The sequence below is a fragment of the Gymnoscopelus braueri genome (assembly GCF_963280865.1).
Source record: "Gymnoscopelus braueri genome assembly, chromosome: 13".
In the NCBI taxonomy this organism is placed as follows: Eukaryota; Metazoa; Chordata; class Actinopteri; order Myctophiformes; family Myctophidae; genus Gymnoscopelus; species Gymnoscopelus braueri.
The window spans coordinates 49,740,533-49,761,062 of record NC_137615.1 but is presented as its reverse complement, the minus strand read 5'-3'; the positions used below and the strand labels follow the sequence as shown (position 1 = coordinate 49,761,062).

At 43.2% G+C, this 20,530-nt stretch overlaps 1 protein-coding gene across 1 annotated transcript in view; it reads right to left on the bottom strand.

The window, feature by feature from the left end:
* grin2ca (glutamate receptor, ionotropic, N-methyl D-aspartate 2Ca) overlaps positions 1-20,530 on the bottom strand; it is a gene marked incomplete at both ends in the record, with an annotated part of 133,050 nt that overhangs the window by 93,675 nt on the left and 18,845 nt on the right. Inside the window, one exon of the mRNA XM_080446600.1 lies at positions 1,682-1,951. Coding sequence (XP_080302726.1) covers positions 1,682-1,951 — 270 coding nt within the window. The remainder of the gene's footprint in view (positions 1-1,681; positions 1,952-20,530) is intronic.

Sequence of the window (20,530 nt, the reverse complement as noted above, 5' to 3'; positions counted from 1 at the left end):
AAGTGAAAATGAATGTCATCGAACCTTTAACTAACAAGTAGTAACTACCTTAATAAATCATTCATTGAGTATGAATAAGTGTTTATAAGACATTTATTAACACACTCACTAACCATGTACAAATGTCCGCATAAATATACATCCAAGTGGTTTGTATATGGTGTTTACTTAGACTTTCTAAATGATCGTATGAACCATTAACAACTCATAAATAACTGTTTTGTAAATTGATATAATACCTATTTATAAATGTTGAATCTATCATTTACAAAGTGTGAGAATACAATCATTAAGCACATTAAAGATTAGGTTATCAATGGGCAATAAAACGCTTATGACTGTGTTTACAAACGCTTATTAATGTATTATTAATTCTATATAAATGATGAATACATGATGAATTAAGTACTTAATTGCTATATAAATGATGAATTCATTATGAATTAAGTACTTACTAATGCTTAACTAATTGAAAATTGTGTATAGTTGAAAGGTTTATAACTGTGTTTACTAATGCTTAGTAATGTATGAATAATGCTATACAAATGATGAATTAATGATGAATTAAGTGTTTTGACTAATGCTTAACTAATACTTAATAGTGTATAGTTTCAACATTTATAACCGTGTTTACTAATGCTTAGTAATGTATGAATAATGCTTTACTAATGATGAGTTCATGATGAATTAAGCATTTACTAATGCTTAACTAATGCTTTATAGTGTATAGTTAATATAAAGTGCTACCGCAAAATATCTTAGTACTTCTTCCACCACTGATCAAATCAGAGAAAAAGGTCCCATACACTGTCTGGAACTTGCTAAAAGGATGCTCTTTATTAAATCATGTAGATCTTGCTAAAGCTCATGTCTTACCTAGACACAGGAAATGACACGAATTTTGACCTGATGGTCTGTCTCATATTTAGGAGGGCTGTGGATACTTCAGAAACCCACCTACCAGTGACATCATCATTAGGCAGGGTTTTTATTATTTCAAACAACTTATTTTTAATTATTATTATTAAAGTGAGAGCAATCCATTATAGGATGCTAACTTTCCAGGAATAAAAAGCTGGCAGTTAATAGAAACTGCAGCCATCCAAGCTAATAGAAGCTTGGATTCCCCATCGATTATGTCACTGGTAGGTGGGTTCAATCAAAAAAATCAACCACAAGGTGCTTTTCTTTGTTGCAGGCACGCTGAAAACAGCATCTTCCGTCAAAAATGCACGTCTTTCCTCCCCAACTGGCCACAGAACATTTATATCCATTATGATCGCTTGTCAGACCGTTGGTAAACACAAAGGGGATCACTGTTCGTCATCCAGAGAAAAAAATATATAACCATGCTGTCCATTCATTTGTTAGACCACGTTGATACTACTGTGTCTCGCCAAATCCAGGGCAAAACCAGTCAACTCAAGATACGACTGTTTCCAGGGAACCAATAAACAGGAAGTGGACGGAGGCGGAAATCTTTGGATGACGTTACTTCCATATCCGTGTGAGGTAAAAGTGAAAGTGGTCACTCGAGTGACAGAGAACAGCGCAATCTTTTATAAAACCACTAAAGAAGAATTGGACGGGAATTCCCGTCCGTGGCAATGAAAGAGTTAATATGCAAACACAGGGCAAAGTGACATACTACCCCTTTAACCCACGATAACCCCGGTATTACCTGGGCGTCGATCTGCTGCAGGAGGCGGCGGGCGCGGATGTCGTTGAGGCCGTCGGCGGACATGTCGAAGGTGAGCACGTCCTGCAGCTCCCAGATGAAGTAGCTGGTGTCGGTGAAGGTCTTGATGTAGTCCACGTAGGTCTCGTAGCCCGGGTACAGGCTGGTGATGACCACGAAGCTGTCCCAGTTGTACTCCTCCATCACCTTGAACATGCCATTGATCTGCTGCTCGATGGACGCGCCCAGCTGGAGGAAGGTGGAGCCCTCGCCCTGCCGAAGTGGACACCAGTTACAATGACAATTATATATTTTTTATTTAGGGTAGCCAATAATACCAATAGTACCCCCTTTTTCTCCCCACTTAAGTCGTTATGCCAATTGATTCCTCCCCACACACATTTATGTGTTGTCACTGCTGTACATAGACTGTAAAAAAAGAATGGCCAGCGTTACGCCCATAGACTCTACAGACCGTAAATGAAGCCTATATTTCAGCAATTTCAGATCCACCATCTTTCTATATCGTGTCATATCCTAAGCAACCGGAAAGTAATGCTATTGGTTGGGACCAGAGCGGGGGTGGGGAATGAATGCTATTGGTTGTGTAGCTTGTCAATCAAAGCATCACAAGGTAGCCACGCCCCTCCTAGAGCATACCCTAATTTTAAAATAAATAATTTACCAAAACGCATATCATGGTGATTGAAAGAAGACTTTAAACTAGCGACTGGAAGCATAATAGTATTTATGACAATGTTTATTAAGGTAATACAATCGAGTCTAAAGTTCGGCAAAAACCCACCCAATTGTATTGAGAGTTATTTCGTCTGACACCAGCAGGGGTAAAACAGCGAAACTACAGGCCATTCATATGAACTGTCACTTCCTATATAGACTCAATTTCAAAGGCGGATGCTGGGCCCTTGCTGTTGTATCCTACTGACTCACCTAGTGAGGAGCCCCCACCGGGAGGACGTAGACCCTTCTCCCTACTCCTCTCACCCAACACTCCCCGCTGACAGGTGCCGCCCCCCAGCCCATAAGAGTTAGTGCAATGACCGATATCACCCTCCCCGCCGGGCTTCCCTCCCCTCAACACGGGCCAATTGTGTTCACATAGACGCCCGACAAAGCCGGATGCACCACGGTGGATTCGAACCCACAGCCTCTGTGGTGGTGGGCAGGGACTTAACCACTGCGCCACCCGAGTGCCTCCAACAATAATGACAATTTAGACCAGAGGTCTTCAACTGGGGGTCCGGGACCCCTAAGGCAGTGTTTCTCAAACGTTTTAATTTCAAGGAGCACCAGTTTACTATGCATAAGGGAAGTACACGCCATAACTCTGAGTGTGTACAATTGGAACCAAATGGACCCTTACGGGTCCCTTACCACACTTTGGTTACTACAGGGGGGGTTACTACAGGGGGGGTCGCCAAACCTTTGGGTGATAGGAACTTCTTTTTTCTTTTACACGAACCACTTGAAACCTAGCATCCCTATTCTGGGGGAACATTTGCCAAAAATAGCAGATCTACAAGCTCGTTGTGAGCTTGTGAGCATTGAGGTCGTAAGTGGTTAAAATATTGGGAGTGAATCTGCAGTTCTGATTGCAATGGGAGTTTATTATATATACCAATGTACATACACAAGGATGAGGAAAAACCTTTCGACAAAATGTAATTAATCTACAAACTCACAATGTGCCGTAATGTGACTTGTGTGAGCTTGTAGATTTGGTGTAGAGGATCTAGGATCTATGGTAAGTGGTCAAGCCCATTTCCATTTGTTGCAATAAATGGTTAAACCTACTTTGACGTGAATGTTCCTGACTGAAGAACAGATCTGCTAACAATGCATCGGTGCGTCGTTGTAGATCATTTATTTTGGGGCGAGCAGCACCCTTGCGTGAGTGTAAATTAAGCTTCACGCTTTGTCAGGCCCGCGCACAATCGATTTGCTCTGGCTAATGAGAAGAAATTGGAAGATCATAATTCAATGTAGGGTCATGTGCGATGAGATTTCTCTGGGGGGGCTTTCTAGATATGGATGGGGTTTTCCTGAATGAGTGCATGCATGGATACATGCGCGAGGGCAGGATATTTAATCAGAATCTGTGATGTTACCAGAGGATGGCCTACAATCTGATCAAAGATATGGCTCCCATAAGCAAAATGAGCAACAACCTACAAACAAATATATATATACTTTTACACAAATAATGATCATAATCAATACAGACATGATATCTGACCTCGATATCTGAGCCGTACGTATAGGATAGTCCCTATATCGCACAACGATTTGGCGGCCCCCCTGCAGCCTATCTCTGAGGAACCCCTAGGGATCCCGGACCTCCTGTTGAAGACCCCTGCTCTAAATGAAGACTGAGGATATGAGGGTGTAGGCCGTAGGGTCCCGCAGTCGTTTTGTTCTGGGGGCTGCAGGTCCATTCATCACATTAACCCATGTGTCTCCTGTGGCCACGCCCCCACCCCGAATACCAGCAGTGGTGGAAAAAGTAGTCACATTTTCTACTTAAGTAAAAGTATCAATACTGCAATGTAGAAATACTCTGTTACAAGTAAAAGGCCCTCGTTCAAAGTGTTACTTGAGTAAAAGTACAAACGTATTGGCATTAAAGTATACTTGAAGTACCAAAAGTAAAAATAGGAAAATGTTTGAAAATAGCAGATCTACAAGCTCACAACGCGTCGCGATGCAACGCGTTGTGAGCTTGTAGATCGGCTATTTTCAAATAGCCTAGTTATATGATAGGGCTAATGTGGTTCATGTATGTTTCATAATATAATCATTTATATCTGAAAGTAACTAGTAACTAAAGTTTTCAAATAAATGTAGTGGAGTAAAAGTACAATAATTGCCTCTGAGATGTAGTGGAGTAGAAGTAAAAGTATTGGAAATTGGAAATACTCAAGTAAAGTACAAAGTAAAGTAAATGTACCTAGTTACTTTCCACCACTGCACTTTGCTCTTAAAGAGGTGGTGCCATGTTTTTGCACTTTTTCTGTTTTTCATGTGTCTATGAGGTTGATAGAACTTCATTAAGCCCCCCGGTGGTGTTTTTATGGTGTTTTATGTCTTCTCTGACTATTTGGAGTTTCTTCCTGGAGGCTGAAACCTTGAGGGTCAAACGTGCCAATTGAGAAACAGCGCTTTAGTGACATCACAAAGCCATACCCTCCCCCTCATTATCATAACACAACAGGTGTGGGCATGAGGAGGAGGAGGGACTAGGACAGGTGGGTGGTGCTAAGGTGGTGGAGGAGGTGCTAAGGTGAGAACCAGGTATACTTAATGAACTGGTGGGTGTGTCTACATAAAAACAACATTTTAACACTTACTGTACACTTTCTTTTTGTTGAAAAAAATCCTTACATAATAATAATACCTTATGATCAGGTTTTAGGGTTGAAAAATATCATGGCACTCCATCTTTAAAAATGCACACACTGGACGGCACACAATGGAAACCCTGGAGCGTTGATTTATTTCTTTTACACTCTCACGGTTAAATGAGAACTCGGGACTTCACTGTGCATTCTCTGTTTTCATGTATTCCCTCTAAACACAATGACCTTCAGAGCAACACAGGAGGACAACGTGCCTGCTGATTACTTTATACACCATGGGTCTTCAACAGGGGGTCCGAGACCCCTAGGAGGTCCTCAGAGTTACACAAATCTTTGTCTTTTTATTTAGTTTTACTTGTATCCTATAGCGTCCCTATTTTGGGGGAAACATTCAAGAAAAATAGCAGATCTGCAAGCTCTCAACCCGTTGCAGTTGTTAGCTTGTAGATTGGCTATTGTTGGTGAAGACATTTGGTGTAGAGGGAAAAAAGAGCAGACCAACAACAAGTACAGAGCCAAAGGTCAAGTTACAAAAGTATTGGCATCAAAATGTACTTAAAGACTCCTCCACCACCTTAGCACCACCCACCTGTTCTAGTCCCTCCTCCTCATGCTCACACATGTTGTGTTATGATAATGAGGGGGAGGGTATATTTTGACTGTGTCATTAAATGGCTGTTTTTCTATTGGCACGTTTGACCCTCAAGGTTTCAGCCTCCAGGAAGAAACTCAAAATAGTCAGAGAAGACATAAAACACCATAAAAACACCACCAGGGGGCTTAATGAAGTTCTATCAACCTCATAGACACATGAAAAACAGAAAAAGTGCAAAACCATGGCACCACCTCTTTAAAGTACCAAAGTAAAATTACTAAAATGTTTGAAAATAGCAGATCTAGACAATTGGAAATACTCCAGTAAAGCTAAAGTACCTCAAAACTATACTTAAGTACAGTATTTAAGTAAATGTACTTAGTTACTTCAGTGGACACCCCACATGGGCAGTTCAGCACCATGGATAGTGACAGACTCTTCCCTGGCTTGGAGATCAACTTCAGAAACACGGACAGTGGCCGTTCCCTCCCAAGTGGTGGTTAGCTAATAATCCTCACCAAACAGTGAACAGAGGCTGGCTCACAACGCTAATCTTCACCCTAATATTAAATTGTGTCCCAAAGACGAGAATCCCCTCAGCAGGGGCGGGACATTTCTAAGAGTTATACATGAAACAGCTCTGAGAGTGTATGAAGCAACCCTAAGGGTCCATTTGGTTGCATTTGTACACTCTCCAGTGGCGTAAAGTAATTAAGTATATTTACTCAAGTACTGTACGTCAGTACAATTTTACTTTTACTTTACTGGATTATTTCCAATTTCCAATACTTTTACCTTTACTCCACTACAATTATTTGAAAACTTTAGTTACTAGTTACTTTGCAGATATAAATGATTACAATATAAAACATACATTAACCACTTCAGCCCTATTTTATACCAAGGCTATGTGAAAATAGCAGATCTACAAGCTCCCAACGCGTTGCAATGCGACACGTTGTGAGCTTGTAGATCTGCTTTTTTCAAACATTAGTACTTTTACTTTTGGTACATTAAGTACATTTTGATCCCAATACTTTTGTACTTTAGTACATTTTGAATTCCGGACTTTTACTTGTAACGGAGTACTACTCTTATCAGTGTGACGTTGTCTGTTAAGGCCTCTATTTGCTTTGCAACAACAAAAGCTATAATTTTGTTTGTAGCATACAGTTAGTTACGTGGAGTAATAAAGAGAATGAGTTAAAGTGTGACATTTTACCGGGTACATTCAGTGCTTTCCTTGCGATGTGAAATATAAACAGTAAACAGTGATCCATTAAGAGGTGCCCTTTAAAGCCCTAATGGAAAGAAAAATACACTCACTTTGCTTGAGCATACCCATGGACATCCCTATCATTAGATGCCAAGACATTTGAAAAACTAAATCCATTTGTGTGTATTCTTATGTCAAAAGTCCCTAAAAGTCCAATTTCAATTACCTCCTGTAAAACGCAAACATACTGCGTGACAGTGGTGGGGAAAAAAGTACCAAAAGTAAAAGTATTAAAATGTTTGAAAATAGCAGATCTACAAGCTCACAATGTGTTGCGATGCGACGCATTGTGAGCTTGTAGATCGGCTATTTTTTAAATAGCCTATGTATAAAATAGGGCTAAAGTGGTTAATGCATGTTTTATAATGTAATCATTTATATCAACAACGTAAGTAGTAACTAAAGTTTTCAAATAATTGTAGTGGAGTAAAAGTACAATATTTGCCTCTAAGAGAGTGGAGTAGAAGTAGAAGTAGGCTATAGACAATTGGAAATACTCCAGTAAAGTAGAAGTACAGTACTTGAGTAAATGTACTTAGTTACTTTACACCACTGCTGCGTGATGACATAGGCAAGCCCTTGAATATAATATGAATCATGATTTCATTCAACCGGTATGATTCCCATAGCTCTTGTTCCGCCACTCGCACCTGATTTTCATTAGGCAGACACTCTTTGGCTTATCCAACTGAAAATGACGGCCAGACTGTAGGCTACATAACTCATTTTAAACATAAACAGTTAATTAAATCATGTACAGTATCTGTAAACATTTGAGGTGAGAAATAAGCAATGCAGTGTGTGTGTGTGTGTGTGTGTGTGTGTGTGTGTGTGTGTGTGTGTGTGTGTGTGTGTGTGTGTGTGTGTGTGTGTGTGCGTGTGTGCGTGCGTGCGTGCGTGCGTGCGTGCGTGCGTGCGTGTGCGTGCGTGCGTGTGTGCGTGCGTGTGTGCGTGTGTTTGTAGAACCCTCGATCCCATAGCCAGAGGGGGCAGGACCGGCAGCTGAGACTGTGACTGGTACATGCCTCCTAAGCTTAGCAAAAAAGTTAGCTATAAAGCGATTTCATGACATCTTTCAGTTTGAACAAGATGGGGTCTAATGAAAGAAGGGCACACAAACATTTTTGTTTTGTTTTAGCCACTTTACATAAAAACTTTTTAGTATTTTTTTACTTTCTTCAAAAATGTACTTTCTTTTGTTATCATTTTCTTTTAGAAAATATAATGACCCAAAAATAAAACGTATGATTTTGTAATAAAAATGTCCGACTATACCTACAAACACACAAGGCCTCATGATCCCAGGTTGGCCCTACCAGGGTTGGCCAGACACCAGACGTCCCCCTACATGCACTGATGCATTCACAACAAGCACGGAACAATCCTATCCCTCGGCTTTCTTTTTGTTAATAAGGAACATAAGGCCTATAACCTTCAATCCCCTATAGAACACAGGAACTGTCCGCCCCGCACACAGACAAAGGACCTGGAGGCCAGTTCCGCTGCATATTACATCCGACACAGGCAGCAAGGGATCGTATGCACATCAATCTGCTTTCTCACCGTCCCTCAGCAAATCAGTCAAAGTTATTGCCTCATTTCTGCACATGCGGCCGTCTTCCCCATGCACGTCGACTTCTGCTGAATCCGTGTTGGTTTGCCGGGCCAGGCATGTGAGAACGCATTACGTTACTGTTTCTCTATACGTCAGGTTCAAATGGACTCGTATGGGTCTGTAAACAAATGGATCCATTTGGTTCCATTTGGCCGAGTTTACCAAGTATCGAGGGTCGTTAAAATACATGTTAAATCCAAGACATTAATAGAAAAGATAATGTGTAAACAAACTAACAAACAATAAAACATACATTTATATCATTGGTTCTGAAAGTGAGGTCCGGGGACCCCCAGGGGTCCTTGGGGGGGTTCCAGGGGGTCCCTAACCAGATGTGTTAATATAGCATCACAATAATTTTAACCACTTTAACCTTTTATACTTATTTAAAAAAAACAGATATACAAGCTCATAGTGCGTCACCGAGTGCCGCGCTATGAGCTTGTAGATCTGCTATTTTTGAATTTGTGCAAACCTTTGAATACGTATTTTTTTTAAGTGAACATTTGTAACTCAAATCTTTGCCTCCGGGGGTCCCTGGAACAACATATTTTGAGATGGGGGTCCGTGGCCAAATACATATCACCTTGACATGAAACAAGTTTGAGAACCAATAATTTATTTAACAACGATAGTACTGTCAAACAAGTCTATGAAGTTATGTATGAAATCTATATGAAAAAGTTTAATTCACAACACAATTTTATACAATACGTAGTGGGGGTCCCTGCTTCATCTCTCTCTCAGCGAAGGGCTCCTTAGCCTGAAAAACATTGAAGACCCTGCCCTGATCTCTATATACACTTCGACTCAAGTACAGGGGTTGAGTCCTTTGTCCACCATTGATACTGGCATGTCCAAACTAGGGACTCCGCAGGTTGACAGTGGTTAAATACAATCTCCAGCATTCCATTACGAGGCATGAAAGTGCAATACTTCTCCACTGGAACGCCCAGCAGAGCTGCCCGGTGACAGATGTCGTCTCAACACTTCGCCAGTTAACTTCTTTATTAAACTGGTCGCCGATTGCTCTCCCTCTGTGAGAGCTTTATAGGCACGACTAAAATGTCCCCTTTCAGTTAGCGAGCGGCAGTTTATTGTACACAAAGGCTCACACTAGAGAGTTTAATCTCGGGGAAGATTACAGCCATCGAGTCGAGAGCTTAGCTTCTCTGTAGGCAAAGGTTCCGCATTCACCCAGGACGACAAAAATATACAGGGCAAACTTGTAATCTGTTTACAAAACACAGATGTAAAGATGTCAATTCAAAGGGCTTAAACAATTTCTTCAGCGTTTTCTTTCACGGACACTCGAAATTGAACCGTACGGGTCTGTAAAAGTGTACAAATGGAGCCAAAATGGAGTCAAATCCTCCAGTGTTGAGCATACACACGGGTGTATGCTCAACACTGGAGGATTTGACAGTGTAGAATAGATTTGACAGTGTAATGATTAACTAATGATGAAAACCGTGACCCATGGGGGTCCCCAATAGGTCCCCTTGTGTGTTGTAACTGCCGTTGCCTCCTACTGACTCAGCAGGAGCCCCCACCGGGAGGACATAATAGAGCCTCCGTCCTACTCCTCCCGCCCAACACTCCCTGCTGACAGGTGCCGCCCCCAGCCCATATAGTATATCACTAGCCTGGTTCCAAACCATAGACCCCGCCCACTCTCTGAGTGGACTGCCTCTTGGTCTTGAAATGTGAGCCTATAGGATATTTTCGATACCGTCCAATGAGAGTCGGAGGTGGGGGTGGGTCTAACGACAAGCCAATCAGCGAATATCTGCTAAAACAAGCTGTGCGATGATGTCAGATGTAGGCGGATCTGTGGATCTCTTGTGATTGGTTTAGGGGAAATTCTAATCCCCCACCCTTGTATTGCGGACACCGCAGCCAATGTCAGACTGAAGCTCCACGCAGCTTCAGGCTGATAATATCACCCTTCCCACCCGACTTCTCTCCCCCAAACCCCTTGAACGAATAGACGGTCTACAAAGCCGGATGCGCCACGGTGGATTCAAACCCACAATCTCCGTGGTGCTGGACCAGGCACTTTACCGCTTCGCCACCAGTGCGCACCCGATTATCCTTTTTTAAGTTCTATTTATATACTTTGTCTTATGATGGTGTCATGCTTCTAACATAGGCCTACAATAGCAGACAGGCTCACAACGCATTACTTGTCTGCTATTTCCGAAGCATAAATGTGGCTGAATGCTCGATCTGTGGCATTCTTGTACTCTCTCTCTCTCTCTCTCTCTCTCACTGCCTCCATCACTCTCATACACCTTTCAGCTAATCTGTCACAGCACGGGATCTCTCTCTCTCCCCCTCTCTCTCCCTCTCTGTCTCTCTCTCTACTCTCTCCCCCTCTCTCTCGCTCCATCTCTCCCTCCGTTCTCGCCTGCTCTCTCAATTCAATTTTCGACTAAATTCAATTCGGTGAGAGAGATATATTGCCATGACGCACGTGTGATGTTTACACCTCTAGGACTGATAGTCTGGCTGGGGGGAGTGGAATTCCACATGGAATGATGCAAAGATGATAAAACGTCTACAATGATAGGAATGGAGAACGATAAATAAAAAGGAACGCCATTTAAACGTTTGTTTCAGCTCCCGTCTGTCTGTGTGTCTGTGTTTCTGTGTGTCTGTGTTCTGTCTATCTGTCTGTCTGTCTGTCTGTGTGTCATTCTCTCAGTGTCGCTCTATCTGTCTCTGCCTCTCTCTCTCTCTGTTTTTATGTCTCTGTCTATCTGTCTGTCTGTCTGTCTGTGTGTCATTCTCTCAGTGTCGCTCTATCTGTCTCTGCCTCTCTCTCTCTCTGTGTTTTTATATGTCTCTGTCTGTCTGTCTGTCTGTCTGTCTGTCTGTATCCATCCCTCTGTGTCTCTCTACCCCCTCTCTCTGTCTCTCTCTGTCTCTCTCTCTCTCTCTCTCTCTCTCTCTCTCTCTCTCTCTCTCTCTCTCTCTCTCCGCGAGGAGTGTGTGTGTGCGTGTGCGCGTGTGCGTGTGCATGCTTGCACACGTGCGTGTGTGTGACTAATGGACAGGGCTCTACTTTCGGCTGCGGCATATGTCCACCTTGCCACCGACACAGCGTGAGGCGGAGGGGCCTTGGCAACGCGGTGCCTGCCCGCGGACCGCGTGTGCGTGGCGTGTGCCCAGGGCCCCGTGTCCCCTGACGTCACGTGACGTGGGCCCTTTGCGCAGGGAGCCATGTGCAACAGACGGGCCACACGCTCCAGTCACTGTGCCCTTTTCCCTCAGCAGAAGCTGGTGCCCGTCCAGAGCACGCCGTAGAAAGACAGGCACCGGGCTGGCGTGCGATATAGCAACCGTGACAATAAGCACGCGCCGCTCACATGACACGTATACTGTACTGTACGTGCCACCCAGACAGGAATAGATTCATTTCCAGGTGGAAGAAGTACTCCGATCTGTGGCATCGGTGTCATTTTAGATTTTTGCTATATGTAATTTATATAGCAACCAAAGGGACTAGCATCCGCCTATGAAATTGAGTCTATATAGGAAGTAAAAGTTCATATGAATGGCCTGTAGTTTCGCTTTTTTACCCCTGCTGGTGTCAGAAGAATTAACTCTCAATGCCGAACGTTTTTTGCCGAACTTTAGACTTTTTATTTACTTTTATTACCTTAATAAACATTGTCATAAATACTTATGCTTCCAGTCGCTAGTTTAATGTCTTCTTTCAATTTTAGTAAATTATGGTCCCATTTATTTTAAAATTGATGATAAAGTAGGGTATGCTGTAGGAGGGGCGGGATGATTTGATTGACAAGCTACACAACCAACCAACCGCCCTACATCTGTTATATGTCTCCATTCACAAAAAAAAACACATTTCCTCTGCAGCCATTGCGCTGGGGGGATAAAGTGATTCGGAGACAATAATAATACTAATATGCTCATTGTCTCTGTCTGCTCGCCCTCATGGTATTATTGGATTTGGGCAGTGCACGGTTTTGGGGAGCTGATTGTGTTATTATCATAATAGTGTATAGATAGAGCAGTAATTCACCCCCTGACTCACACCATAGCCGATCTACAAGCGCACAGTGCTGTCTGTCTAAGCCGAGGAATTTACTATAGGCTACTGTAATATTACTATTGGTTCTCAAAGGGGGTCCGGGGAGCCCCAGGGGTCCTTGGGAGGGTACAAGGGGTCCCCAGCCAAATGTGTTAATAAAGCATCACAATCATTGTAACCACTTTATCCATATGTTATACTTTGTCTATTCAAAAATAGCAGATCTACAAGCTTGTAGCGCTATGAGCTTGTAGATCTGCTATTTTGGAAAAATATGTGCAGATGATGAGAGATGGGGGTCCGCAGCCAAATACATCTAACAATGTTTTCTAAATACTAACAGTGTGTTGCTATATCAGTGGTGCCCCAACTTTTCCATGTGAAGGACCCCCAAAATGATATGTATTGGCCACGCACCTCCATCTCAAAATATGTTGTTCCAGGGACCCCCAGAAGCACAGATCGGAGTTAAAAATGTTCGCTTTGAAACATATTTATATATTTCAAAGATTTGCTGAAATCGTCCACTACATCCATCTACAATTGTATATGAGCTATTTTTGAATATAGCCAGAGAAATCTTAAAATGACACAGATGCGTTCCCGGTCTTAATGGATTATTGTCTCTCTCCATGTCGAGACATTTACTCTACTGTACTGTCTCTCTCTCTCTCTCTATGTGGAGACAGGCCAACCTGTACTGTATGTGTGCCGCTGGGTCTCAGACTGCAAAAGGAGGGCAGGCAGGGAGGGTGGGAGGGAGAAAGGGAGGGAGGGAGACAAACTGGGTTTAGGACACAAGAAAGTGAGACAAAAAAAGGGAAAGTGCTCCAGTTTTTTTTTTGGTAACAGCCTCTGGACTGGAGGGTTGGATGAAGTTCATGGCGGAGCACATGACTTCTCTCTATCCAAATGTGGAGTGAATTGTAATGCACACGTTTTCCAACGCCATCCATGAATGAGAATTTGGGACATTTCCGTGAAGTGGGCTAATGGCAGTGGTGGAAAGTAACTAAGTACATTTACTCAAGTATTGTACTTAAGTACAATTTTCTATACTTTTACTTCTACTCCACTACATCTCAGAGGCAAATATCATACTATTACTCCAGTACAGTTATTTGAAAACTTTAGTTATAGTTACTTTGAAGGTTTTGAATAATTATTACAAAACATACATTAACCACTTCAGCCCTATATACAGCATATACTTCGGCTATTTGAAAATAGCCGATCTACAAGCTCACAATGCGTCGCGATGCTTGTACATCGGCTATTTAAAAAATATATATATACATTCTGCACAATGAGTACTTTTACTTTTGGTACTTTAAGTATATTTTCATGCCATACTTTTGTACTTTTACGCAAGTAAATTTTGATTACCGGACTTTTACTTGCAACAGGGTATTTCTACATGATGGTATTTTTAAGTTGCTTGATTCAGTATTTAGATAATTTGATATTAATTTTATCAGACACGCCCCCTTCCTACACAAACGCATTGTAACTTCAAACTCCATTTTGACCATGATGGATTCATCGGAAACACCCGTCCTTGTTCTCGTGACTGATATTGTCCTTCTAATACGTGAGGAGACCATGTTTTTTTAATTACTTTTTTCATTTATTTTTTATATTTCTTTGGGAAAATGAAAACAAATTATATAAATTAAAAAAGTAATCGAAAAAACACGGCCCCTCACGTATTAGGAGGGCAGGATGAGTCACTAGAACCAAGGACGGGCGTTTTTGATGAATCTGGGTTTGTATAGGAAAATGAATATCAAATGTCTAAATACTGAATCAAGCAACTTAAAAACTGTCTGGGGGGCTCACAAAAGCCTGAGTAGACGGTAAAATGACCCAATTTATTTTTCAAAGTCAAATATCCCTTTAACTATTATTAATGGAATTGTAATTTATTCCTATATATCAGTGGCTCTCAAACTTTTTAATTTCAAGGACTCCCATAACTCTGAGAAATGGAACCAAATGGACCCTTACGGGTCCATTTGGTTCCATTTGTACACTCTCAGAGTTACAGACCTGTAAGGGTCCATTTGGAACCCTTTAAAGGAACCCTGAGGTGTGAGTGGGGTTTTTTGCGGACCGCACTTTGAGAACCACTGTCCTAGACTATTTTTCTTTTTTTAATCACACACTGGTATCGTAGCGGTACTCGTTATCAACCGATACGCAAGTTATAGAGTATCAGGGAAGGAAACATTTTGATCGGTATACATCTCTACCTAGAAGAGCCGTTCTCGTCCCCACAGATCGCATGCACAGGTATACAGCTTTTAACACATCCTGGCAGAATTATGAAACATTATCGTTTCCTGGCACCGGAGTGAGAGGGCGGTGATTTTCCCTGAAACGCCGGGCACTCCATCAGGCGAGTGTATGATGTTGAGCGGGCGGCGCCGTTAGCGCTGCTCTGCTGGGCCGCGGGTATAGGGGTCATAAATCCTCCCGGGGGTTGAACAGCAAGCAGCCCCAGCCGTTTCCTAGAGGCTCCTTTAACATTCCGGGCATGTAAGTTAGCCATGATTACTGCCATCGATTGATTCCTCCGCTGTCCATCCGCCGCAAACTGGAACAAGCCGGTGAGAAATGTTTGATCTGTGATTGATTGTTTGATAGGGAAGTTTTAGTTTTTTTCCCCCTGTTTTCTCCACTTCCGTCAGAGGCCAACATACTGTACATAGCAACCCGATCTCACACAACTTAGTATACATTGCACGGACTGTCATTCCGTGCATAGACACCAGTGGTGGAAAGTAACTAAGTACTGTACCTGTACTCAAGTACTGTTCTTAAGTGAAGTAAAGTTTTGAGGTATTTGTACTCTACTTGAGTATTTCCAATTTCCAATGCTTTTACTTCTACTCCACTACATCTCGGATGCAAATATTGTACTTTTACTCCACTACAATTATTTGAAAACTTTAGTTACTAGTTACTTTTCAGATATAAATTATTACATTATAAAACATACATTAACCACTTTAGTCCTATTTTATACCTAGGCTACTGTATTTGAAAATTGCCGATCCACAAGCTCACAACGCGTCGCATCGCGACACGTTGTGAACTTGTAGATAGGCTATTTTCAAACATTTCAGTACTTTTACTCAAGTAAATTTTGAACACCAGACTTTTACTTGTAACAGAGTACTTCTACATTGCAGTATTGATACCTTTACTTAAGTAAAACATTTGAATACTTTTTCCACCACTGATAGACACCTAGAAAACCAGAAAATCTGCGCATAGCCGCCTCGCATCTCCTCCATTGACTAAACCATTTCGGAGGCGCGCAGTCTCAAGCGAACTGGAGCCACGTGAGGGACCACCGAGTGAGCTAAAGCGAACGAGTTGCCGTCCCGAACGTTGCGACGTTCGCTTGAGCCTACTCAGCGCCGTTTGAGTTATGTACCGATAGGCACAGAATCGTAAATCATGTTGTGGGGACTGCTCTGCTTCCGGGCTGCAACCGGTTACGCCCACCGTGGGACTCGCCGTACATATGCACGGATTTTCGGGTTGTCTAGGCGGCTATGCACGGAATGACGTGCACTGGGTCCGTGCAATGTATACTAAATTGTGTGAGATCAGGCTGACTGTACAGTAACGGCTATGGGTGTCCCAGCGAGACGAGAAGACATGGGATAGGGACTCGCTGTTAGGCTGTTGCGAAACACATGGTACAGTAATGGATGCAAGAAATAATAAAGTCTGCACATTGTGCAAGTGTCACTGTCTGCAGACTTTATTATTTCTTATATTCCACTGTTGGTCCTGCACCTGCCGTCCAGTGGATGTGCCAGTTTTATTGTTTCTACTGTAATGCATTCAGCCTTGGGCAAGCAAGGTTATCATAGTTTTGCATTTCTCATTACGTTTTTTTTTTCTTTAGGTTATTGTTTTCAATTGTGTTCGAATTCATTGTTAAAGCTGGTTTGCTACAGTTTAGTTTTTCGTTTTTTTTAAAGGTTTAGTTTTAGTTTGGTTTCAGTTTTGTATTGTATGTTTTAGTCAGGGGCGAGATTCAGGCAGGTTGTGGATATGCTATTTTTGCTATGTTTGAAGATTTTTCACAAAGACTAGAGTTTGAGTGTTAATTTGCTAATTTTGTTACAGTAGTTACATACGTACGGGGCAATCGGGTGGCGCAGTGGTAAAGTGCCAGCCCGCCACCACTGAGTCTAGGGGTTTGAATCCACCGTCTGGCTTTGTCGAGCGTCTGTCGGGGTGGTATTAGGGCGGATTCAGACTGGGTCCGATTGATTCGAACCGTTCCCGAGTACGATTGGCCTTTACCAGCGGGCCAGCATTCACATTGGCCAAAATTCTTCCGTACTCGAGTACACGTTATGCAACAGTAATGGTAAATATGTGCCTCATGGGGGCGCTGTTGACTATGGGGCTTTGGGAGATAGAGAATGTCATTATAAGGATAAGGATAATTCCTTTTAACTGGTCGTTCATGAAAGTCCTTGCGGTCTTGTTTCCAATGAGAACCTGTGAGCAATTGGGGTTAAGAGTCTTGCTCAGGGACAAATTTCATATCATCGGCACATATGCTGGGATAGCCTGGAATCGAACCTGGGGCAACCAGGGGCAGCTGGTTCCCTAGGCGGGCTCACTAACCACTCAGCTATGGCCGCCCCAATTCATTCACAAAAGAAGAGTCACTTGTCAGAGTTTAAAGTGAATAATAAAGTTTGACTGTGTTCCTGACGTTGTCTTGAGTTATAATAATAACAGAACAACAATACAAAACCAAAGCAGTGTGTGCGTTGGTCTTTGAAACCTCAAAATGTAACGTCGTCTCTCGCGTCTCTGTTATTATCAATATGATAGTCACGTCACTGATGCATCCTTGGTATTTTAGCAGTGATGTCACGGACTAATCCTTGGTATATTTATCCTTTGTGACGGCCCCCTGGGCCTTTGCTAGTATAGACGAATCCACAGACGCGCTGCCTGTAGCTGCCTGTAGGCGGCCTTGCTGCGGTGTCGCGTCCGCGGAGCGTTGACACCGCAGCAATGGCTGCGCGCAGGGCAGCGCTCCGTGGATTCGTGTATAGGAGTGTGTGTGGGTGTGTGTCAGTACATTTCCATTACAGTGCTGAGTTGGAGGGTGGAGTTGGAGATGATTGGTGGAAGGGGAGACACCTGGCCATTGTTTCCTCAGACAATATAAAAGACCTGCTCTAATGATATTCTTTCTCTTCAGTCCTCCTGAGGCCGCTGGAGCGGTCACACCGAAGAGCACTGTCTGCTTATGTTACTTTGATTATGCTCAGTTGAAATCAGCTAATTATGTTCAGTTGAAGGCCAGTTGCTTTATCTTATGATCATTTAAAATCATTTATTAATAAAAAGCACGTATTTTTGGCATACCTCCGTGTCGTTTCCCCTTTTTTGTTGTGGCCTTGGAGCCAGGCCATAACAAATGGGGGCTCGTCTAAAACGGAAAAAATTAGTAAACTACAAAGTTTGAGTAGGCCTATTGTAGTTTAATTTGCTTGTGTTCAACAAGCAGGGTTCAGGTTCGCACCTACCCTTGGTGGCAGCAGGGGGGTGGGGCCGTGGGAATTGGGAAAGCCGCTGGTGACGTCAGTGCTGGGGATTCCTTACCTGCATTCTTTGGGGAACGATCGGAGGTCGGAGAATTTGTTAAAGGTCTGGTGACATAAGAGCGTAAGTATAGTTATTTTGCAAATCGGTTTTATTGAGCCAACTCGGGTAGGAATAGCGCGTTTTCCCTTGGGATTCGTGAGCGGGTAAAAAGTAGTGTGGGGTGAAAGTGGCTGGGAGCATGTACCTAGTTTTGGGGGGTTGCCAGCTTGCTGGTCGCTTTTCCACGCTAGCGGGTTTTAGTGCGTAAGTACCTGGCCGCAGAAACCCTCTGAAGACTAGAGTGCAGTTAGATACGTTTTTGGTATAGGCAGTCTGTGGGGAGGCTCAATTTAATTGATTTGTTTTCTGTTGCGTTCTTTTGTCACTAGAGGTTTTTGGTTTAATTTGGTATTGTTTTATTTTTTGGTTTGGATTTTTTTCAAAAGTAAAAAAAAAAGAAAAAAAAAATGGAGGTTACTGATTTTTTCTTGGCTCCGTCGGAGGCGGGGTTAGGTGCCTGCACCAAAGATCAGCTAATTTTAATTGCAGAGCACTATGCAATTGAAATTGGCGATAAAAGGTCCAGGAAGGACAACTTTAAATCCATGATTATGGATAGCTTAATAGAGCAAAAGGTGTTGACCCCACCTCCAACAGTAAGTGTGCAGGCTGAGGTTAGGAGAGTGTACCATCTGTGACTGTCTTAACTTTTGAACAGCAGGAAATATTATTGAATTTGCAATTACAACTGCAAGTACAGTTAAAGGAGAAGGAAGTACAGTTAAAGGAGAAGGATTTGGAGATGGAGAAAATGAGGCACAGAGCGGAGATGGCAAGATTAGAAATTGAGGACACGAGGCTCAAGCTGGTGAGGGATGGAAAGTTAAGTGAGGTGAAAAGGGAATCAGGTGATAAGGACAGGATCTTAAAAAGTCTACGGTTAGTCCCCAAATTTAACGAGAAGGAGGTGGAGGTGTTTTTCACTTTATTCGAGCGGGTGGCAGACACTAGGGACTGGAGTGATGCAGACCGCACAGTCCTGTTGCAGTGTGTGCTGACTGGTCGTGCACAGGAGGCGTTTGCTTCACTGTCGGCACGGGACAGTTGTAAGTACACAGAGGTGAAAGCCGCAGTGCTTCGTACCTACGAATTGGTACCCGAGGCTTACCGCCAGCGGTTTAGAACGTGGCAGCGAGGCAATAGATCCTACTTGGAGTTTGCCCGTGACCTGTCCACACACTTTAATCGTTGGTGTGTAGCCTCAGGAGTCGATGACTATGATGATCTGGCAGATCTGATTGTACTTGAACAATTCAAAAACTCAGTCCCTGAGCAAGTGGCCGTTCATATAAGTGAGCAGAAGGCACAGACTGCAGCTGAAGCTGCGGCACTCGCCGATGAGTTCTCGTTAATGCATAAGGGATGTGGGGACAACCGTAGATTTACTGGTGGATTTGGGGGTGGCAGAGAAGCTGGCCAAGTTATTGGGGGAAAATATTTCCCTGGTAGGACCAGTGGGGCATGGAGTGCGGAGCACAAGAGTGGACCGAGTGGTCGTGCTGTAGATGACTCCGGTAACTCCTGTCATTTCTGTCATCAGGCAGGACAATGGAAAAAGGAATGTCCCATGCTTAGGTCACGTAATAAGAACGGCGGGTCTAAAGCTAAGCCAGCGGCATTTGCTACATCCTTACCCGGTACCAGTGGTGCTGCACAGCCGATGGCTGAGGTACCGAAAATGTCAAAACCTGAAAGTTCCTTCTTACCCTTTGTTTCAAAGGGTTATGTGTCCCTGATTGGTAGTGGAGAGAAAGTGCCAGTTACGATACTACGAGACACAGGCGCGTTCGATTCATTCATCTTGTCATCTGCTCTGCCCTTCTCTGAGGAGAATCATACCGGATCCTTTCTTCCTGTGTTAGGCATGGGAATGGCTGTGTTCCATGTCCCGGTACACAGGTTAATGTTTCATTCAGATTTATTTGTAGGTGAGGTGCGAATGGGAGTACGACCAGCTCTTCCAGTGAACGGGGTAACGGTAATTTTGGGAAATGATGTGGCGCGGGAACGGGTGTGTGCGGATCATGGGGTTCAGCCTGTAAGTCCGGTTCTGGTCCCAGTACCATTGATTACCAAGGGCCTTGATGAGAATGAGAAGCTTTTCCCTGATGTGTTTCAGGCATGCGCTATGACGCGTGCCATGAAAAAAGCCAGTGACAGTGCCGAGGTTCGGGGGGAGACAGAATCAGAGGGTGGTGTCATGGATGGGGTGTTGTTGTCTTTGGCAGACACTCCAGT